Source organism: Lepidochelys olivacea (assembly GCF_965140295.1).
Source record: "Lepidochelys olivacea isolate rLepOli2 genome assembly, chromosome: 25".
NCBI classification, from domain to species: Eukaryota; Metazoa; Chordata; order Testudines; family Cheloniidae; genus Lepidochelys; species Lepidochelys olivacea.
In genome coordinates, this window is record NC_140435.1 from 10114915 (window position 1) to 10137992 (window position 23078).

At 51.1% G+C, this 23078-nt stretch overlaps 1 protein-coding gene across 3 annotated transcripts; it reads right to left on the bottom strand.

Annotated features, from left to right (window-relative positions):
* Positions 1 to 5992: 5992 nt before the first annotated feature.
* LOC311513003 (acidic leucine-rich nuclear phosphoprotein 32 family member B-like) lies at positions 5993 to 19946 on the bottom strand. 3 transcript variants are annotated; one of them, XM_084614530.1, is made up of 7 exons: positions 19791 to 19946; positions 13288 to 13437; positions 11312 to 11434; positions 10570 to 10771; positions 10067 to 10185; positions 9520 to 9556; positions 5993 to 7948 (listed from the first exon to the last, which is right to left on the bottom strand). In XM_084614530.1, exons 1-7 carry the CDS (start codon positions 19842 to 19844, stop codon positions 7860 to 7862), a joined length of 774 nt encoding a protein of 257 aa, XP_084470656.1. In that variant the 5' UTR covers positions 19845 to 19946; the 3' UTR covers positions 5993 to 7859. The 3 variants fall into 3 exon arrangements, with proteins under 3 accessions (XP_084470656.1, XP_084470655.1, XP_084470654.1); XM_084614529.1 differs by having other exon boundaries at positions 9511 to 9556; positions 10067 to 10182; positions 19791 to 19945; XM_084614528.1 differs by having other exon boundaries at positions 9511 to 9556; positions 19791 to 19945.
* Positions 19947 to 23078: the final 3132 nt, after the last annotated feature.

Genomic DNA, 23078 nt, shown 5'->3' on the forward strand with positions numbered 1-23078 from the left:
GTGCCTAGGGGCTGCCTTTTCCTTGCAAGTGAGGTTCACTGAGCCAAACCTGTCAATATGTGAGGGTTTTTTTTTTTTTTGCTCAGTTAAACCCCTTGAGCCTGGCTAGGTGAAAATCCTCCCTAGTTCAGGGTGGGCTTGTAACTCTTGGCAGACTGGTTTACAAAACCCTAAGCTATTTCCTATTATACATCCAGCCAGCAGTTGATACCCACCTACCTCTTCTAACTCCAACCAGAGCCTGTTTCAATCTCACAGGGGAGAAGCTACTTTTAAACACTGCTCTACACAACCTGCAGGCTGTTTGGCCTCCCCTGTGAATTAGTTGTATTGAAGTGGTGCCCACAGGCTCTGAGCAGGTGGCTTCCCCCCGATGCTAGGTGCTCTACACCAACACTCAGAAGGGAGAGGGGTCTGGCCCACAGATCTCACAATCACAACAACAAGGAGGCAGAAAAACAGCTAGCCTGGCCAGATGGGGAAATCAGGTGCATGGCACAGCCCCATCAGTTACTCTCTGCCAGCCTCTTGTTTACCACCCACCCACAGTGATCAAGTAGCAGCCTGGAAGCAGCCACAGTGCTAGGTTCACCATTCGTAAGAACAGCCACATTGGGTTAGACCAAAGGTCCATCTAGGCCAGTAGCCTGTTTTCTGACAGTGGCCAATGCCAGGTGCTTCTGAGCAAATGAACAGAACAGGTAATCAAGTGATCCATCCCCTAGAACCCATTCCCAACTTCTGGCCAGAGGCTAGAGACACCATCCTTGCCTATCCTGGTTAATAGCCATTGATGGACCTACTCCCACCCCCACCATGAACTTACCTAGTTATTTTTTAAACGCTGTTTGCCAAAGCGTGCTGTGAAGGCCAAGACTGAGTTCCACTGGGCAATGGTATGAAAATACTTCTTTTTGTTTGTTCTAAACCTGCTGCCTATTCATTTCATTTGGTGACCCCCTCGTTCTTGTTTATGAGCTGGAGTAAATAACACATAAGTATTTGCTTTCTCCACGCCCATCATGATTTTATAGGACCTGCCTCCCCCATTTATATCCCTCCTCCCTTAGTCATTTGTTTCCCAAGCTAAAAAGTCCCAGGTCTTATTAATCTCTCCTCATGGAGAAGCTGTTCCAGCCTCCTCATCATTTTTGTTGCCCTTTTCTGTACCAGTTCCAATAGATCATTTTTGAGCTGGGACAACCAGACCTGCATGCTGTATTCAAGCTGTGGGTATACCATGGCTTTAGATAGAAAAATATCTGTCCCTTCCCTAATGATTCCTAACATTGGTAACTTTTTTAGCTGCCCCTGCACATTGAGTGGCTGTTTTCAAAGAACTATCCACAATGCTCTTTCTTGAGTGGGAACAGCTAATTTAGACCCTATCATTTTATATGTCATTGGGATTACATTTGCCAATGTGCATTTCTTTGCCTTTATCAACATTGAATTTCATCTGCTGTTTTGTAAGGCCCCTTTGCAGCTCTTCACAGTCTACTTTGGACTTAACTAGCTTGAGTAGTTTTGCATCATCTGCAAATTTTGCCACCTCCCTGTTTACCCCTTTTTCTAGATCATTGATTAATATGTTGAACAGCACGGGGTGGGGACACCACTACTTATTGTTTTCCACAGAGCAAAGCGTGGCCCTTGAAGTGGCCCAACAACAAACTGAGCCAGGGCACCATCTCACTCCCCGACCTGCTCCACAGGCTGGGGCTGGGAAATACAAACAAGGACACTATTGTCCCATGGGAAAGCCACCCCACCTCAGCTGCCCACGGTGAATGCTCAGCAGAGGACTGAGCCAAGCTGCTGGAGTCACACCCCCACCTGTGGGTAAGGGGCAGGCTAATGCAGGAGTGAGGCAGCTAGTCTGCCCACCACGGGGTCTGCCCCAGCCCTGGGGGACCTTGGACAAATTTCTCTTGCTGGGCCTCAGCTGTAAAAGGGATTTAATACTTGGCCCTCTGTAGCTTGGAAACTGGCCCTCCAAGGCTCAGTTCTGACTCCGGCTGTATTTGCCTTCACTAGGTGAAGCAGATCAGATGCCAGGGACTCAACTAGCACTGCTAGGCAGATGGTACCCAGCTCTAATTCTCCTTCCCCCATGGCTCAACCTGAGGAAGGCAGAGGTGCTGGGGTGCAGAGAGGAGAGGAGGCACATAAGGAAAGCACTTTGAAGAGTTTGCAGCTGTAACGCAGGCCCTGATTGAAGCTTCAGCCCCACAACTGGTCAATTCAGGAGGCTCACATAGTAACGCTTGCTATCATCGCCAGTTGGCTGGGAGCCTGTCCTATCCTGGTGAACGATGCTCTGGCATCAACTTATACCAGTCTTCATCCCCACTCAGCTGGACCATAGCAACACCCTATTCCTGGGCAGGAGGCCACCAGCCCTCAGAAAACCCTCACTAAGAACACTGCACCCAGCTCCTCAGCAGCACAGCCTAATGTGAGCACATCAAACCTGTCTGCTGCTCTCTGCACCAGCGTCTCAGTCCTTTTCATCAAGGCACGCCATGGCCTGGACCAAGCACATTTCTCTGACTTGCCTGCTCCAGCATAAACAGAGCAATGGGACCAGTAAGACAATCCAAAACAAAACCCTATCAAAAACAAACCGCTCCACCCACCCTCAAGTTTCCCCCTGGGAAGAGGACAGGAGCAAACAAGACAGATGACGCACATCACACTGCTTGACACACTAGTGCAGGGCTCAAACTTCACTGCACTGTGACTCCCTTCTGCCAAAAAAAAAAAACAAAACCACAACTACACCCCAGGAGGGAGGACCAAAGCCTGAGTCTGCCCAAGTCCCACTACCCCAGATGGGAGGAGCCCAAAGCCTGATCCTCGCTGCCCTGGGCAGGAAGGAGTCAAAGCTCAAGAGCTTCAGCCCCAGCCAGGTGGCCTGTAACCTGAGCTCAAGGCTGTGGGGCTCAGGCTTTGGCCCCAGCAAGTCTAAGCTAGCCCTGGCAACCGCATTAAAATGGGGTTGACAAGGGATTTAAAATATTAAATGGTTAGCCAGTAAGTATTAGTCTTACCAGTTAACCCACCCTAAATGTTAACCCCCAATCCCAGGCCAGCTGGCCCACCAACCCCAGCCGCACTGCCCAGAGCAGCCCCAGCCCCTCTCCCTTTAATCAGTTAGCCAGTTAAACAATATAATGCACTGCTTAAATGGTTAACTTTTAAACAATATTTACATGTCTAGTCATGACCCACTTTGGGGTCCCAACCCCCAGTTTGAGAACCACTGCTCAGTGGAAGGCATTCGCATACCACAGTGGTGAGTGCCGTATGAGAACAGGTCCCAGGGTATTGTGGTAAGGGGGAACTATACAGTTACCTTACGCAGGGGTAGTCAGAGAGAAGGGGTAGGCAGCCACTCTGGGCTAGGAGTCTCCCTGTACCCCAGCACAGCTGGTGAGCAGTTCCTCCAAGACCATGAAGGGTTAATTTACCTCCTTCTCCCCACCTCCTCCAGCAGCTATCTGTCCAGGCAGCTTCAACTGCAAAGCCTTCCTCAGACTTGCCTGTGGCAACTACACCCTGCATGAGTCAGCCAGCAGGAGAGCCAGACCCCTCTTCCCTGCTGGCACACAGCTGAGCCCTCAGCTCCCAAGGAATTCACAAAGGGGGGGAGTCTGGCACAATGTAGAGGCAGCATAAACAGAGAGCCCAGAGAGCAACAAGCCCACTCCACCCAGCCAGCCTGGAGGGAGCGCAGCTGTGAGGGGCTGGGTTGTGGGAACAGCTTCAGCAAGTCGGCTGGGGAAGGGAGAGGAGAGGACATGCCTGCAAGATGGATACCACAGCAAAGGGTATTTGGGGCAGATCAAGGAGTAAATAGACAGACAATCAGGAGGAACTTCCTGCCAGTCAGGCTGTGGGACCCTCTCTCCAGGGAAGGGAAAGCCGCTCTCGGGAGGCAGCAGCATATTGATCAGGCCCTGCCTGGGATCCAGGAGAACTGGTTGCATCACTGAACTTGGGCAAGTCCCTGTCATTCTTGTGCCTCCATTTAACCTATCACCTTTTGTCTTCTCTATTTAGACAGCAGGGTCCCTGGGACTGTCTCGTGTCTGTACAGCACCTAGGACATCGGGATCCTGATCTGGTTTGGGACCTCTGGGTGATACTGTAATTAAATATTTAGAGCACTGGCCTTTCCCTTTGCATTGAAAAACCAAAGTGGGCATCCCAGCCATCTGACAGGCCACAGGTTCCCTTTCCCACCAGCTCCCAGAATCAGCCACAGCCCTGTTGGTGCTATGAAGGGAAGTTGCTATTCACCAATAGCAGCTTTGCCCACACAGCTAACTGGATGGGGCAAGCACTTCCTAATGCTGCAGAGCAGCAGGAAATAGAGTGGGAGCAGGGATTGTTCATGGTCCCTCACCTCAATCCCCCTCACCCCAGAGATTGGGCCCAAGCTAGTGCCTTCCCCAGAGATCTGCCCACCTGCAAGGCTCGTGGAAAGCCCAGGCCCCAGAGAGAACAGACTGCTGGGACGCACAGCAGGAGACTCACAGCTGCCTTGATCAGGGCTCTCTCCCAGCAAAGGGCCAGATTCTCCTATTGGCCACCAGAAGGGAAGCAGAAAGTGGGTGTCTGACCAGCAGAAGGAATCAGAGGCTGGCAAAACAGGACTTCCCTTGCCTCCCAGCAGCCTCGAGGTGGAATAGGAAACTAGCCAAAGCAGCTCTGCAGTAGACCAGTGCTCAGGACCTGCTGCAGAACTCCCCCTCCACTTTTTCCTTGTAGATTGTGGGCCTATTGGGGTGGTGCTTTTCTCCCAAGCCTGGATCTCCTATGGGAATCGCTCTAGGTTGTCTGTCCATCCTTCCTGGGGGTACCTGCTTCCCAACTCGCAGCTGGTCTTGGGTAAGTGTGAGCACTTGCTTTTGTCCTCGAACAGAGTCATGGTTGCCGGTCTTCCCACCTTGCTGTAGCAGCCAGGCCTTCTCCTGACAACATAAGGTAGCTCAGCTGGCCACAGAGCATGCAAGATTTGGGGGCCCCTACAGATCCCAGACAAGGAGAGTTTGATCAGTCACTATTGGGACACAACCTCCTCTTGTTTACAGCAGGATGGGGCAGGGGGAAGAGACAGTTTAAAGCCAGCAAAGCAAAACCCAATATACTAGAACAACCCTGCCCCTGTTATGGGGGAGGGAGGAAGATTGAAATTCATCTGGTAAGGTTTTTTCCATCTCATTTTAGGAAGCTAAACTTCCTTTGCACCCAGAGTGGCCCTGGCAGTAGGCTGCAGGGCTGGAGTGCAATTCCTCAGACAGGGTTATTGGAAGGGTCCTTGCAAATCAAGACTACAAAGGCGTGAGTGGTCTAGGCAACACGTTTGGCCAGTGTCCCTTTAAGCAAGTTGGCCATGGCAAAATGCTCTGCAGGAATTGTGTTGTGGGACAAGTGTGGATGTTACAGAAAAGCCAATCAAGCAGGATTGGAAAGAAAGCTGGAATTTCTTCTGCCTCCCCACCCAAACAACCTGATCCCTTTCAATAAACCTGAAAGTCAGACTCTTCCTATGGAATTTAAGGGCATCTGCCCTATGGAGCTAATAAAGTAGCACAAGCCCTCCAGATTTTAACCAGATCTTCCATTCCAGCAAAGAGATAAATGAAGGCTCCATATTCTAGTTATTTCAAGAGTAAAAAGCAGAATATTTCTAAGCCCAAGGTGATCTTGATACATCATGAAGGAACAATACAGAGCATGCACCTACATTATTAGCTATTAAAGGTAACCAGAGACAAAGTAGTCATTGGCTTCCCTGAAGAGATCCTGGCGTTCACAAGAAAAGCTAACCATAAGCTGTGCTTCTAGATTGAGGAGTCCTGGAATGAAAACCCTGCTCTGAGCAAGAGTGGTCAATACACTCCCTTGTCTCACATCCAGCGCTGATTTCCTCAAGAAATGTAAAGTTTCCCAAGAAGCAGTGAACACACCATCCATTACAATAGGTTTTTAAAAACTGAAGTCTTTATTAAAAGTTTTATCCAAATTTTGTAACAAAAAAAGATACAAAAGGGGTGAAGATCCTTATTTCTGGGACTAGTCTGACCAATCAAAACCTGACAGTTACTAGGCTAATATAAAATCCATACAATCTGCTGAAAAAATGCAAGGAAGAAATTAAAAATATCAACTGCTGCTCTGAATTTTTTTTTTAAATTCCTTTAGCATTTATAAGTTACTCAGTTTGCATTTTACAGAAGTTTCATCTCTCAATGGTTATAGCTACTGTACAATGCAAGAGACAAGGGCAGGGCTAGAAATCCAGATGTGCTGCAGTACCCAACGCACCTTTGCAAAAATTGCCTTTTACAGGAGGGGGTGAGATTTTTCTCTTCTTGCTGCAAGAGGAATACGTGCAACTGCTGGGTGCTGACATATTTGCCCACAGTGGCTGAGGGAGAACCCTGTTAAGTGCCAAAGCATCTGCGTTAGTATAAAGCCTCAAGGAACACCCCACAAACCTGGTGAAAAGGTAGTTACTCTCCCCCACTCTCACCAACCTATCTGAGCAGAGATCACTAGGCACTCAATACTGAAGGGTTGGTTAATGCCCCTGATGCCATGGGGCCACAGCCCTCCTTAGAAACTAACAGATGTATCATGTGAACTCAGGTCAGAAATCCCATGTTGCACTTGGCAGGATTCCACCCTCTCTGTTCTAAAAAAAATGCCTCAAACCGGTCAGAGAAGCAGTGGCTCCACTCCTACGAGCTGGGGTGAAGGGGAAGAGAGACAGCTGTCACAGCACACAGTGCATAAATGGGAAAGAGCTGGACTTCTCATCACTCTGAAAAGGAAAAGGAGAGGTGTACATGCACCAGGCTAGCGACTGAGGCCACTGCTGAGAGCTGTTACTGGCTAGCCAGAAGGACCCTGAGAATATTTAGGCTAACACGGTCTCCCGGTGAATGCCGAGTTAGGTGTATCACAGTGATAATGGTTATTCTGTACAGTGACAAATGCAGTTTGGTAGCAGTGCAGTATCCCCTTGCCTGATGTTTCCTATCCTTCCTTGAAGGTGTAGGTTGGCAGGGGGTGGAGAAAGCCACCTTATGGCAAGTGAAGATATTCACAGCTGCCAACCAGAATTGCTTTGCAGACATCCAAGAACTGAAAGCTACAAAGTAGTAGCTAATGGCTAAAAAAAATTCCAGTTTATAAAAAAAATAGGAAAGCACGAGACAAGGCTACTGCAAAGTTCCTCCTAACAGGTCTGAGATGCAGCAAAGAGCAGATTCTCTCAGGGACTCAAGCCCTTTCCCCCAACCCCCAAAGTATCTTCAAGCATCTCCAACTATCACACCACTATTGTGATTTCAGTTCACCTTGGGTGACTGTTTGCTTTCAGTGTCCACTTTCATGAGCAGAGTTTGCATCCGCTGCTCAGAATGCTTGCAGCTTCTTCAAATGCTGGACTGAGGACATGTATGCAGAGGTGGTGAGCGCTCGCCACTTGTAGTCATGTGGGATGGCAAAGGGTTGCTGGAGCTTTCGGTCCCATGTGGTAAGGCTGATTTCAGACATGAGAGATGCTCTAGGAGGAGGAGAACTTTTTTTTTTGCAAAATGCTGTGCAAACCACAGAACGGAGAAAGCCTTTGGTCATAAAATACTTGACAGTGAGTCTTGTATGGAAAGATTCCCCTGAACACCTACGGTATTCTACATCTTAAAAAAATATACTGTGGACACTGCAGCCATACAAAGGGGGGAGGGGCCAGGAGAGGGGATTTACAGTCTCACATGGACACAACGGGGAGGTTAGGACAAGCACAGTCATAGTCCGTAAAACTGATTGGCTCGCGAGGATTATCAGTCATCCTCCTCATCCTCTTCATCTTCTGGATCTTCCTCTCCCTCATCCTCTAGGTCTCTTTTTCTCTTCTCTCCCTGTGGAAGGTCTGCAGGGAGGGAGTAAGAATTAAATTCTATTCGCAGTCTTGCAGAACTGCATTTGATCTCATTCTTCACAGGCTATTTAAGCTACACATCTCGCAGGTGAACAAGTATGAACTAGAATCACAACAATTGCTGTACGGAGTCCCACCCACTGTTCCATTTTACATAGCATCCAAGCAAAAGCCTTGGGCAAGATTTTCAAGTGACGAGTGATTTTTGGTGCTCTTGAGATACTTCAGAGGGCCCAAATTTTAGATACTGTGACCACCTGAACTCTAATGTCCCTTTTTTCAAGATGTGAAATTGGGAACCCAAAAATTGAGGCACTTAAAATCACCAGTCACTTTTGAGACTCTCAGCCAAGTTTATTCTTGGTGATTTGTCATTCAAGAGTTGCGCCAACCTCCATTTTCCTATAAATACCCTTACAAATAATCAACTATATGTAAGCCCATCCAGATCCAATCTTCAACTATCTAGGGAATTTTCTTCAAAGTTAGAAGATGATGTCCAGGGCTTTGTTGTCTAGAGTGAAGTGAGGCCCCAGCTAGAGTATAAAAGAAACCACAGTTCCTAGAACAAGTGCTTTATAAAAATGTTAACACAGCAGAGCTTCCATTAGAGCCTCTCCTCCTTCCAGAGTATCATATTGAATTACACAGAACTGGGTTATTTTGCCAATCTACCTATCAGCTTTTTAGCAATTGACAACCTATTAATACCAACTGACTGTTTTAGATATCTTGGGATGGTGGTATAATTTAGTTCTAGTGTTAACCAGTTTCTCTTGGGCTGTAGATTCATGCTTGGTCTCAGTCCAAAGCAGTAGTATTTTGGTAAGAGTGCAAAGTTAGGTCAGCCATTTCCCCATAAGTCGCAAAAGAAACAGGGACTCCAGGATCTGAGGCTAGAAGCTACAAAACTTGGCTTGTTTTATAGAGCTCACTGAGGAAGGAAAATGGATTCTACCTGAGACTGATTTAATCTGAGTTAGCTGCACTGAATGTTCAGTCAGCATGTTTACATTAGCACACTCTGGGATCTCACCACCCTCATTCAATAGTGGTTTAAAACAATGAGCACCTACAGTTAAAGACCTACTAGGTCTTTTCCCTTAAATGTGCAAATCAAATGCAAAAATTAATGCAGCATTACGGCTGGAAAAAACTATAAGATAAGGAAACTCAAAAGTTCGTGTTTCTAACGCTACACTGACTGCAACAACACAGAATGTGCAATTTGGGATGGCTGTTTAGTGCAACTAATACATTCCCATGGAATGCACAGGATGCACTGAGTAGCAGAGTGGAAGCCCTAACTTTGAATTTCCTGACTTGTGTGCTTTGTTTCCCAACCTCAATACTTAACATTTTATTTAGCTCTGGGACAGTGTCCCAGTTCGGTGGTGACAGGAGCGAGACTTCCTTGCCATAAAAGATAGAAGTGTCTAGTTCTATTGCTCAGCCCCCAGAAGGAGACAGTGACTTTTGGCATCAGAGTAATGGATGGTTAATGCTACCTTTGTGAGTGCTGCATCTTAATTAGGAGAATTATATCTACTCACCCTCCTCACCTTCGTCATCATCTTCATCCTCCTCATCCTCTTCCTCCTTGAGTTAAAAAAAGAATCTTTGTTTGTACAAGGACCAAGATCCAGTGACTAGAGATCTAATTCCTTTTCCACTCAGTCATCATTCATGGTCTCTTCAAGTATGACTTCAAGACACTGCCCTCTGGCAGCACAGGAACTCAAAATGGCCAAGTAACAAAATTAACCCCCATCCTTGCACCCTGTTGCCTGCTCCCCTTCCTCATCCTTCACCCCACAGGGACAGGAACTCGTGGGCACAAAGAAGAGAAATTGTAACGTCACCTGGAAACACAGCAAGGTGTTTCCCCCTCATGCCATCCCCACCTACAGCATTAGGAATCCAGACATCACTTCCCAGAGCAGTTGACTACCTAGCAAGCACTTTTCATGAAAGGATACAGCATACTTGGTCAGATTACAAAGTTTCTCAGGAGGACTGATTTTCATCAGCAAGAGCACAGATGAAGTATTTACTAACAGGCAGCCCCAAAGGCTCATGCTGATGTCAAGTCAACAAGAATAGCCTCACCTCATCATCTACTCCATCTTCTTCCTCTTCACCTTCCAGATCATCTTCATCCTCCTCCTCGTCATCAATGACTTCCTCATCCAACTCATCTTCCTCATCATCATCCTCTTCCTCACCTTCTACCACAACAGAGGGAGATGAGTGGGTTCCCCACCAATGTGCTCAAAGCAACACACCAGGGACAGGGAGCCAGGAAATGCTCCCAGACATCTTTTTGCACAGCTGTGCCAACTCAGAAAGAGCAACTAACCCAGAACAGCCCCACTGACATTAGGTAAAACCCTGTGCCACAGAACAGACCTATGCACAGGAGGTATGTCAACTGACAAGCCCAGCTGGCTCAAATAAGATTTGGTTTTCCAGTTCATGCTTGCGGGAGATGGGATTACCAAAGCAAGATTAGACTTTGGTAATGAGTTCACACCACTATGGAGGGGTCAGTGGGGTCAGCTAGTGAAATGGGTGGGAGGCAATGACAGAAAGCCACTCTAAGCCCCCTTTACCTTCTCCGTTCTCATCATATTCATCATCCAGCCCATCACCATCTGCTTCAGGGTCTGAGTCAGGGGCTTCCTGGTCATCAGCATCAAACCCATCCAAGTAGGTGAGCTGGGGCAGAAGGGCAAACATGCTCTCCCGGTAGTTGATCAGCATTGTCACCTCGCAGTTGAAGAGATCCAGGCTATGCAGATTCGGCAGTTTCTTCTGCAAATATTAATTTGTTAGGCCATTAGGAGACCATTCTGGTAAACTTGCTATGAGCAAAGGGATGAGAGAGATAGAAGGATGTGCCTGGAGCAGGTGGTTTACTACCTGACCTATAGTAAAGGAACTCTTTCATGCATACTATTTTTTATAATATGTGCCCCTTACAAAACCTAGGACTGATGTCAGACACCCACTGGGGGCCAAGCAAGTCCTCTCCATGACACCCCCAGGTGCCACCTACCTCAAACATCCGACCCCTTAGCAGTCCTTTCCCAGGTGGACACTGAGCACTACATCCACAGTTTTGTTCATCCAGCCTAATTTCATGTTCCTTGAGCAACTGGCTGCTGGTTTTCCAGACAGAGGCGCCAATAACTATTAGCCCAGCCACACATTGGGCAACTTGTCAGTTCACATGAGAACCACGAAGTACTACTGGAACATTTATCAAGATAGTTTGACTTCAGCTGCACCCACATGACCCCCAAAGGGAACAGCATCTATCAGTTAGATCCATGCACCGGGCCTTTCACTCACCAGGGGCTCCAGGGTGTTGATGTCCTTGATCTTGTTGCCACTTAGATTCAAGTGGGTCAGGTTAGGGGTCCTCTCTGCTAGAACTTCAAGGCCACCGGAGATCCGGTTATCGCTCAGCTCCAGCTGCCAGGAAACATTCAGAGGCATTGCTGTAGAGGATCTCAACACTTGACATAGGTGAGTAACATTACCATTTTACATATGGGTAGATGGGTAAGTCATTGACTCTCTAAGGCCACAAAGTGAGTCAGAGCATGGACCAGAACACAGGAGTCCAGACTCCCAACCCCATTCTCTAGCCACTAGACCTTGCTACCTATAAACTGCAGTTTAAGAATCTATTTTAACTTCATTATATAACCCACAGCAGGCAAACATGAGCCCCTCTCCTCCCCCTGAATATTTGCTGTTTGGAAAGGGAGGGAAATAAGGAATCAGGGCAGGGGACTGGGCAGTTTTCCAGCACAGCTCTGATACCCCACCCTCCCTAACACAAACAGCAGAATGATCATGTCAGAAGGGAGTTCTATTGAGCCCACTCAAGGCCGTATATGGCACACTAGTAACAATCACTCAAGTTAAGAAGCAGTGCCAAAAAATCCAAGTTAAAAGCAATAATGTGAGGTTTACTCCTCCACTCTCCTACATGCCTGGCGTCGGGGGGAAAATCACTAAGACTTCAGCTACAAGGGGCATGTTTACACCAGTCAGAGCACAAGGTCAGTGATATGAAACTGCCAAGGATCTTTACAACCTTGGTTACACTAATCCTTTCTTCCAGAAGATTTCACACCACTGCATCTCCACTGGTGGTAGGGCTACTGCAGACGAGACTCCAGGCAGCTGCCTGCATTTCAACCATTGTTTCACAAAAAATATGGTAGTGCTTAAAATACCCTACCACATTCAGCCACTCCAGAGGTGTTTGCAATGATGGAAATTTTCAGAAAGAAGCTAGCGCAGCCAGCCATTCACCAGGCAGCTCCCATCACAATGAGGTATGCCCCCCAAAGACAGTGTTGCTTCTAGGATCAGAGTCGCAGGCATCTGCTAAGACCACAGTGCTTTCCAGCAAATTGGAGTCACATGCACATAGAGTGATCGCCATCACATATATGATCTTCAACCTCTCAAAGGAGGACAGAAGATTATTAAATGGTTAAATGAGACTGTACAGTCACCCTGCCTGGTTACTGCTCCCACCACTATTCGATTAACCCCCATATAAACATCATGTGCAGCAAAGCAGCTCCTGAGAGGCTCAGGCCCCTTCCCCACACAGCTGAGAGATGTAAGGCAGCACCCACAACAGGTGTCAGCAACAAGTTCCCATGCTGGTTTAGCTACAGGTGTAGAGAGGGACATGCCAGGGACAGCAAGAGTTGAGAAATCATTGCAAATGCCTGAGAGGAAGACAGCCCCATGGCTTCTGAACTGGTGCTGAGCCAGTTGTTAGCACCCAGGACCAGCAACAGAATTTTTCTAGTGTGGTCCACGCATATGGGCTAAGGGGAGATTAATTTAGGCTTCAGGCCTTTCCTGCTTTTTAAGAAATGTTTCTTTAACATACTTCAGTTTAGAAAAGGATTTTTGCTCAGCACTTCAAAGCAGTAAGATAGCTGCAGCACCAAAAGAGGCATAACGGCCCTGTGATGGGAGAGGCTTAGGGAAGAGGCCAAGATTCTCAGAAGTGGTCTCTAGTTTTGGGTGCTCAACTTGAGACACTCAGGTGTGCTCAGAATGGGTCACGATGCAAGGGTAACCCTATCACAAGGGGCTATTCTAGCACACATGTGCATGAAAGCAGGAGGCAGGCACTGATGCATCTGATGAAGTAGGACAACGATACAAGGGGATGGAGTAATCGCTATAAGGGAAGCTCAGCTCTAATGCCAGCCACTACTGCCCCATTTGCCAGAAAACTCATGGTAGGGCTGCACAGCCTCACACCCGACTGGCACCACCCCTTAGCTTACCTTGCGGAGTTTGTTGAGCTTGGGGAGATTGGAGACAGACAGCAGGTTGACATTGATCATGCTGAGGAACTCCAGATTTTCAAAGTCCGAGGAAAGGCCGACGATCTTCCCATCGTCCGAGCGGCAGTTATCCAGCACCAGCTCCTTCACCTACAAGAGGAGGGAGAAATACTCAGCAGCTGGCACAAGGAGCCATCACTGTCACTTACAACCTCTGGAGTGTCTCAGCTCTAAAATCAATTTGTATTAACCTATCAAATTAACCCATTAATATCAAGCTCCTGAGTGGGACCGATTTAAAATTGAAGCGCCATGAACCAGTCTAAGGCCAAATACCAAATAACCCCCCCTCAGCCACCCTGTTAAGGGGGTATGCAAGTACTCCACTATTTGTAAACCAAGTTTACCTTAGTGTAGGTACAAGGTGCCAGACATGGCAGTCCCTACATACCACAGTCCTACCCATAGTTAAAGAAAAGGCAGTGGTAATCTTCACTGCCACTATGCCATGTCACCAAGATATGGTGGGATCACCTCTAAAAAGGGTTCAGTCTCTGTGGCCCAGCTAATTCGTGGCTTCTAAGCAGCGAAATGTTAACAAGGGCATCAAAACTGAGCTGAACTGAACTATCTCAACTCATTTCACATGGCACCAAAGAGCTTTCATATGACAATTATTTTCATGCAGATTTGAAACTACAAGGTTTTATCCAGTTACTAATCCCCTTTGGGTCCCATCTCTCCATCCATCTGGATTTCCCTCTTATGCTGGAAAAATCTTTCAAAGTAGCATTTCCAGCCTGGCTCAAAGGCCAGACTCTCCATCTACGTTGTGCACTAGCCCCCAGCCAACTGAGGAGCACAACAGCACAGTGGGGTGCATGACAATTCCTCTGCTCTAACTTTTTTTTTTATGAACAGGTTCTAACATGGTCAGCTCACACTCAGACCTCACATCCACTCAGTATTTACCACAGTAAAAGAATCTACTCCCTTCAGTTGATGCACATGCACCCCACAGCCACACATGCTGCTTCTGATGACTTGTCAGATAGGCAAACATGCATGGCAAGAACCCCAGAAACAAGTAGGGGTCCCAGTACTCCAACAGCAGTTGTTACAGGCTCAATTCCCAAAGTGGGCTCTTGTCCTACATGTTCTTCAAAGCAGGCCAAAAGTCACATCCTTGGCTAAAAAGCTACTGATGCTCTCCAAACTCATCCTTTGAATCCCACCTTGCTTGGTTCACATTGACCAGAAAAACTGTTTAACCTATTTTAGAATGATCACATTAACCCCACATTTAAAGACAGTTTCTTATCAGGCACATTAAAATTGGTAGTGGGAAGAGTTTCTTAGAGTCAAGCAGCAAGCACAAGCCACCCTCTTTGCCATTTCACGTACTTTAGAGTTTCCTACTTTCTGCTTGCAACATTTGACGGAATGAGTGAGTACGAGTGACTAATGTGCTGCAAAATGTCAAAAAATACTCCGTTTGTAAAAGACCCAGGGTACCCTGCAGTAGATTGTAAGTTTTATACCCCAGTTCCTGCTATTACTGCCTCCCCTGCCATCCCACCATCTAGAAAGCATTTTGTCTAGCCCGAGTCAGGTCCTATTTAATGCCCACAACTGTCCTTATGTCCCTAGCCTTAAAGTTGATCCACACCATTCCTCTGGCTTGCCATACAGTTGTGGGTGAATCAAGAGCAAGACCGTACCTCCCTACATAAATGTTACCTAGACTCAAGATTGTCCCTAGGTAAGAGGAAGGCCTTGTTATAAGCAAAGCCTGGTACTTATAGCAAGTCAAGCCAGCACCCATGAACCCAGGCATGAAAGACAAAGCACTTTTGAAGGATGCAGAAGTCCAATGCTCAAGATTCAGCTGCTCAGCTGTGTTGTCTAAGTACTCCAGCAACAATGCAGTTGAACTGGCCCCACCACAAGGCGGGGGCAGCATTCCTTGCTTGGCTAAGGAGGTGCTAGCCACCAATAGCTCTGCTAGACAAAAGATCAGCCAACCAGCTGGCTGGAAAGAACAGCCAAGGCAACTGACTAAGATTACAGAAAAGGGAGAAGTTACTCAAAGAAGCATCTGATCAACCCCTCTCCCCAAAGATCAGGCATCACCAGAGATCCCCAATTCTTTATGCTGACCCTTCCATATCCTGTTGCACCAGCCATCCCCAAGAGATTTAACTCCTCCCACTGCAGGAGACCTCAGTTTTGTAGGGCAATTTCACCTTGAGACCAACAGCCAGGATCTCTCCTACCCAGCCACAGCACTCAGTGTCCACTTATGCCTCCACATTTCCCTATATTAAGAAACACATAGGAACAGCTCCCTTCTCACCCCTAACATATTCAGTTACATTTGGGGAGACGCGGGAGAGGTTAGAGTTCTTTATTCCTTTCCCCATTAACTCATTTGCACTAGGCAGAGAACACTGTTCTGCTAGCTTGACTTTTTCCCAGCTCACAAGGTGAATTTTTCAGCTGCCCCAATTCCAGAAGGGGAAGAATCACATAGCCTGGAAGTATCTCAAGCGGGGCTGGGGGAAGAGGGTCAGCACTTGCTCCCTGGGGCTTGAGCACTGGGCATGACATTTCCTCCAACCTTCAATGTGAGAAAGTTCATTTCACTACCCTGTGGGTTCAAATGGTGAGCTGAGCAGCAGGAACCCCTGCACTCCTTTCAGTAGCCTGGCAACTCAGCTCCACTCCTATACTGCAAGGTGTAGCCTCAAGCCCAGCACCTGGACAACAGCCAGCTAAAATTGAGGTGGCTACAGCAGAGGATCAGAGCGGAGCATGGGGGAAGAGTGCAGGGGAAATTAAAGTTAAGTGCTCCGAATGAGCACTGGGGAAAACAGCTTAGGAGCAGGAGGCTGCTCTCTAGAGAATTGGGTCTGAGAGACTAGACCAAAGGGAGCCACAGTGCCAACAGGCTGGCCAAACACGGGGGAACCTAGCAGAGAATCAGACTAGGTTTTAAACAGGCCACAAATCGCTTCCAAATTGCAGGTTACATCACCAAGAATTCCTACAAATCAACAGGCAGGTCAGGTTGTTCCAATCCTTTTACCAAGCACCAACTAGGGAATTTTAAATGATTCCTCACCAGCTGAACTCCGCCCCAATAGTCCCCACCCTCAAGGCAGATTTGCCTAGCTCTCTACTGCACTGCATCTCAGTGATTTCAATACCCTCCAATGCTTTAAAGCCATCAACGTTTTCATTCTTCTCTTTCTCCAGAAGCCTACAAACAGCTACCAGAGTCTTGTTCGCTCTCCAGTTCCTTCGAAGACCCCCTGCATGCTCACCTGCAATTCCAGGCCATGACAATACCACTGCTGAGACCGTACCAATAATGATTCTTTTGTACAACACCTAGCACAGTGGAGTCCTGACCCATGACTGGAGCTCCTGGGAGTTACGACAATACAAATAAAGGGACAGTCACTAATGTGCCCTATCTATGTTGCTGCTTTATTGTTTACATTTCACTCCTTTTGCTCAGTGAAAGACCGACCAGTCACTTGTCCTTTCTTCTGCCCTTTCAATGCTGCAATCCTGACATTGCAATCACTGCAGTGAAGGGATAAACCTAGCAAAACACTGGCTCCACTTTATTTCATGAAAATGTTTCTATTTTAAAAATTGCAAAACGCCTATGGTATTAACAAAAACCAAGTCTGGGGTCTCAGCCATCACATTGGAGCATGGATCTACCCCATTCTTCACCTTTCTCTCTGACTTTCTCAGTTTTCTCCCATACTACTCCCAGTCATCAACAGCATTTTTACAAGGTGGTTAAACAGCTAAGAAAACCCCACAAAAGCCAGGTTTGAGGAGCCACTCATACACTTTCTAAGCCACTTTGGCTGTCATCTAGACTAGCACAAAGGGTGTCAAACCCCCACACCTGAAATGAGTTTGCTCAATAGTGCAAACTTAACTATCGAAAACACCACTAAAAATGCAGACAGTTCAACACCATTAGCACTATTTTGGCAGTTAAAAACCTAATCAAGTGTTAACTGAAAACCCCAAGGAACACCAACAACAGTCAAAATAGACTCCTAGCCTGAAGAAAGGTGTTTTTATTCCTAACCTAGCCAAAGTTGTTGGTGACAATAGCCCCAACCTCCAGTAACAAAAAAAAAAGTGTCCACTTGAACCACATGCAAACAATTAGGGGAGATAATGGAAGAAATGGGTTGTATTAGCCTGGGTAAGCTTCAAAGACAAATCCCTGATTCAGAGACCAGGAACTGCCCCTGCCAAGCATCAGTGGAATCCACTTTTGATGTCACAAGACATCTGGTATATTATTTTCACAAGCAGTCCATGAAACCAGCCAACACTCACCACAAACTCTGAACAGGGCAGGAGGCCTGAAATAAATACTACAGGGGGCATCAAAGTGTCAGAGGAGCCAGATGCCACACATGGTGCGGTTAGGAAAGGCCATGAGGGATAACAGGGAGGATGCAAAGCAGTCATGACAAGCTGAAGTACACCAGGGAGACTCAACAGGATTATTCATGTGGGTGATGTGGAGAAAAGCGGGGAGACAGTTTATGAATAAAGCTCTCAAAAAGGAGAAGAGCTCTGTGTGCCGCTACACTGAGTGGGGAAAGGCCAGTCACTGCTCAAGGAATAAACATCAGTTACATAAAATGGAAAAAAATTATAAAACCCCTTGGCTAATTTTTAACCAGTAACACCAAATTCCAGGGCAAGAGACGTATGCAACCTTCTCCGAGGACAGATCTAACATGGCTGAGTGCCACATGTGCGTTTCAGGTGCCCATCCTCACTGGCAAGAGGGCACTCTGCTAACACTGTCCATGGTTAGACATCAGACTCAGATATTAAGGTCAGAAGGGACCATTATGATCATCTAGTCTGACCTCCTGCACAATGCAGGCCACAGAATCTCACCCACCCACTCCTGCAATAAACCTCTCCCCTATGTCTGAGCTATTGAAATCCTCAACTCGTGGTTTAAAGACTTCAAGGTGCAGAGGATCCTCCAGCAAGTGACCCCGTGCCCCATGCTGCAGAGGAAGGTGAAAAACCTCCAGGGCAGATTGGCAGAGGCCCTGGAGGAAAATTCCTTCCCGACCCCAAATATGGCCATCAGCTGAACCCTGCGCATGTGGGCAAGACTCACCAGCCAGACACCCAGGAAAGAATTCTCCGCCGTAACTCGGATCCCACCCCATCTAACATCCCATCACAGGCCATGGGGACTATTTACCATGAGTCGTTAAAGATCAATTAATTGCCAAAATCATGTCATCCCATCATACCATCCCCTCCATAAACTTATCGAGTTTAATCTTGAAGCCAGATAGGTCTGTTGCCCGCACTGTGTCCGGGCTGGGGCCACCAGATGCAAGTTTTACAGACTATTTTAAAAAACCACCCTGTTCTAGAGCCGTGGTTCTCACCCCAGGGTGCGCAGGGGTCTTCCAGGGGGCGCACCCGCTCACCGAGATACCTGCCTAGCTTCACAACAGGCTACATAAAAGGCACTAGCGAAGTCCGGACAAACCGAAGCTCCCTACAAGGACTTGCTTTTACGACTCTACATTCTGGACCCTGAAGTGTCGATCCAAATCGTTACAGGCCAATTGATTTTACACCTCCGGGATGGAAATGGGAACGGAAGCAGCGCTTCAGCGCCCGTGCGCGGTGACACCCCGGCGCTTTTAGGTCGGATTCCGGTGAAACTTGGGGGGGGGGGCACAAGCCGCAGCAGACCCCCGACAGAGGGGACCAGCGGGCTGAGAAGGCCCCGCGGACCTGGAGCCGGCATGGCTGGGGCTGCAGGCACGTCACGCTTCGGCCATATTAACAGGATCTGCATTTCAATGGCAGCTGCCACCAGCTCCCCGCCAGCGCGGGCGGGCCCCGGGACACACGCGGCTCCGGGGCTGGGGGGGGGGGGGGGGCTGCTCAGCGTCCCGTCCCCCCCCCCCCCCCCCCCGGGCGCCAGCTCCCCCGGCCCGGCTTTCCCCGCAACGCTCGCCCGAGCGCCCCGGCCCCGGCCCCGCCGCACACGTGCGCAGCCCGGCTCCTGCCCGCGGCCGGCCCGGAGCCCCGGACACGCCGCCGACCCCAGCCCCGGCCGCCGGCTCCCAGGCCCGCCAGCACGGGAGCGAGCCTGGCGCCGAGCCTCCGCCGCCGGCCCCCCCGGGCAGCCGGGCCGGCCCCGCCACGCGCGCCGCGCCCCCCCCGAGCCGGGGCCGGAGCCTTTTCCTGCCCCTCCCCCGCCGCCAACCGCCCCCCCCCCCGCCGGGGGGGGCTCTCCGGCCCCTTCCCCCCCCGCCGGGGGGGCTCCCCCGCCCCACAGAAAGGGCTACCCCTCCCCCCGCACGGATTTCACCCTTCCCCCCCCCCCCCGGCGGCGCCCCTCACGGCAGCCGCCGGCCCGGCGGCCCCGCACCCGGGGACACGTGTCGGGGGAGGCCGGGTCCGGCCCCGCTCACCTCCGCCGGCTTCTTGTTCCGCAGCTCCAGCGTGAGCCGCTTCTCCATCTCCATCCTGCGCCGCCGGCCGCGCACCTCAGACCCGCCGCCGCCGCCCGAGCCAGGAGAGCGCCGCCGCCGCCCGAGCCGCTTATATAGAGGAAGGCGCCAAAGGCAACAAAGGGGGAACCTACGGGGCAGCGCCCCCTGCTGGCCGGGACCCGCCACCGCGCGGCTGTTCTGCGGCGCCCCCTGCCAGCCGGGACCCGCCACCGCGCCGCTGCCCCGCGGCGCCCCCTGCCGGCCGGGACCCGCCACCGCGCGGCTGTTCTGCGGCGCCCCCTGCCGGCCGGGACCCGCCACTGCGCCGCTGACCCGCGGCGCCCCCTGCCGGCCGGGACCCGCCACCGCGCCGCTGCCCCGCGGCGCCCCCTGCCGGCCGGGACCCGCCACCGCGCGGCTGTTCTGCGGCGCCCCCTGCCGGCCGGGACCCGCCACCGCGCCGCTGACCCGCGGCGCCCCCTGCCGGCCGGGACCCGCCACCGCGGGGCTGTTCTGCGGCGCCCCCTGCCGGCCGGGACCCGCCACCGCGCCGCTGCCCCGCGGCGCCCCCTGCCGGCCGGGACCCGCCACCGCGCGGCTGTTCTGCGGCGCCCCCTGCCGGCCGGGACCCGCCACTGCGCCGCTGCCCCGCGGCGCCCCCTGCCGGCCGGGACCCGCCACCGCGCGGCTGTTCTGCGGCGCCCCCTGCCGGCCGGGACCCGCCACCGCGCCGCTGCCCCGCGGCGCCCCCTGCCGGCCGGGACCCGCCACCGCGCCGCTGCCCCGCGGCGCCCCCTGCCGGCCGGGACCCGCCACCGCGCCGCTGCTCCGCGGCGCCCCCTGCCGGCCGGGACCCGCCACCGCGCCGCTGCTCCGCGGCGCCCCCTGCCGGCCGGGACCCGCCACTGCGCCGCTGCCCCGCGGCGCCCCCTGCCGGCCGGGACCCGCCACCGCGCGGCTGTTCTGCGGCGCCCCCTACCGGCCGGGACCCGACACTGCGCCGCTGTTCTGCGGCGCCCCCTGCCGGCCGGGACGCAGCCACCTGCGCTGCCACCCCAGCGCCCCGCGGCACCTCCTGCTGGCAGTCACCTGCCACTGCCCTACCTCCTGCTGCCCTGACCAACCCTCCCTGCAGCGCCCCCTGCTGGCTGGGACCCACCACTGCACCGCCGCCACTGTCCCTCAGGCTCCTGGCACCCCTGGCTGGTCAGGACCACCACTGTGCTGCCTCCCGGGCCCACCCACTCTGTGGCAGCCTCTGCTGACTGACTAACCACTGCACCACAGCCCTGGCTCACCAGCCTGGCAAGGAACTGAGAGGCTGGAACAGGTCTGGCGTAGCCCCCTGCTCCTCTCCTCTGCCATGAGTGCACAAGGATAGTGTTGTCTTGGGAGTGCTGTGCTCCGTCAGCCCCGTATCCAACCCACTGCTGTGCAAGATCCAACCATCGGTCCCTATAACCCTGTATCCAATCCCCTGATACGCCGGATCAGAGCGTCCTATCCCTATAGCCTCCTATCCCTATAGCCGCCTCCCATGCTGTATCAGACCATCAACCCCGATAACCCCGTCTCTGACTGTCTGTCACGCCAGATCAGACCGTCAGCCCCTGTAGCCAAGTCTTCTACCTCTGGCAGGGGCCAGAAACTTATGCTTCAGGGAGAGGCAAAACCCTCCCATCCTCAGACTGACCTACAGGGAATTTTCCCAGGAGGCCCCAGGACTTGGCCCCTGTATCCCAGACGTCTCCAAGCAGGGGGAAATCAGAGGAGACAAGTGGCTCCCACAAAAATTAATACTCAAGTTATTGTAGCCCAAGAATCCTGGGGAAGGGTGACTACGTTGGGGGGGTGGGGGAAGAGAAGCTTTTGGCCACTGGATAAACTCACGTCTTATGACCACTTGCACAGCTGCAGCATCACAACCTTTGGCTTCTCCCTAGCTAATCTGGCTAGCCGTTAATGCTACTCTGTGCTCATTGCTCAGCACCTTACCTGCTCTCGAAGGAAACCCAAGAAGGAGTCCCTTTCTCTCTCTCCACTCCCATGTATTTCTTTTGTCCTTCCGTGTTGACGGGCAAGCCGCACCAATGAGCCTGGATCCAGTGGAGCTGGTATGATGGCCCAGCCGCCATCGAAATCAGCAGGAACCTGGGGAAAACGTGGCTTGCCCAGCAGGTGTTCGTAGCACAGCCGCTGCCCACCTTGGGAGAGATGGAGGTGGAAGGGTCGATGGGTTTGTCCTGGAGGCAGTGGGCCCTTGACAAGGAAGTAACATCTGATGGCAGAACTTGGAAGGGTCATCACTTTTGTACGGCCTGCCACAGCCTAACCCTGCTGCTATTCCTCTTCACCTTCAGATCCCCACTGCTGCATTCTTTGCTCCTGCCCTTAGGTCCAAATTTGCCCTCCTTATAACACAGTAATTTCCCCTAACTCAAAAGCCGCTCCAGTTTCTACAAACTAGAGAAACCCCTGGGTCCCCAACTCTAGTGCAGCGAGGGCCACGTGCTCATGGAATGATTGGCTCATAGGCCTCACCTCTTCCAGCCTCCTTCGCCACCGGGCACAGGATCCCTCTGGCGATGACAGCAATTGCCTTCAGGACAAAGTAATATTAGGAGAGTGTTTGTGTGTTTAATGGGAGAAGGATTTCACCAGCCCACATCTCGAGCTGGTGTAACCCTAGTCTCACCAGTTCAGGGTCTGGCCCCCTGGGCCTGCTCTTCTATCTGCCCCGCTGCTTGGGTCAATACTCCCGTGTCAGACCCCCTCCAGCCAGGTCAGCAGGAGCCTTGGACACCCTCACTGCACAGGTGTGAGTGACTGATACGTGAGCCCTGGCAGGCACCAATCCGGCTCACTGCCTGCTTTCACTCTTCATTTCATCTCCCATTCCCAGCTGTTCTGTTCCTCTCTCCCCTGCTGCCCCACCACCTCGTCCTCCTCTCCCCCTTCACATGGTCCCCTCCCTATGCAGGGCCTCTTTGCTGGCATCTCCTTCCTACCTTTATAACAGCATGGGTGCCCCTTTAGTTGGTACACTACAGAGTTTTAGGTGTGGGGGGGTGTCAGGGCCTGAGAAGGGGGTCAAGTCAAGCAGCTCATCAGGCTGTTGTGGTTTAAGGCACCTCAGTTTCCATAGCCACAACACATAAAGGGAGTGGTGTGGCCAGCATCACATCTACCCACCTTTGAGGTCCCTACCCCTATGGGTCAGGTACCATTTTTGCAGCGGGGGGGAACTGGAGGTGGCCTTTCACTGAG

Excerpts from the sequence above, each read along its gene's own strand:
- LOC311513003 (XM_084614528.1), bottom strand. The coding sequence starts at position 19,844 with ATGGAGATGGAGAAGCGGCTCACGCTGGAGCTGCGGAACAAGAAGCCG. Across the intron at positions 10,186-10,569 it reads ATATGATGAGAACGGAGAAG|AAGGTGAGGAAGAGGATGAT; the intron begins GTAAAGGGGGCT and ends CTGTTGTGGTAG. Across the intron at positions 9,557-10,066 it reads AAGATGGAGTAGATGATGAG|GAGGAAGAGGATGAGGAGGA; the intron begins GTGAGGCTATTC and ends TTTTAACTCAAG.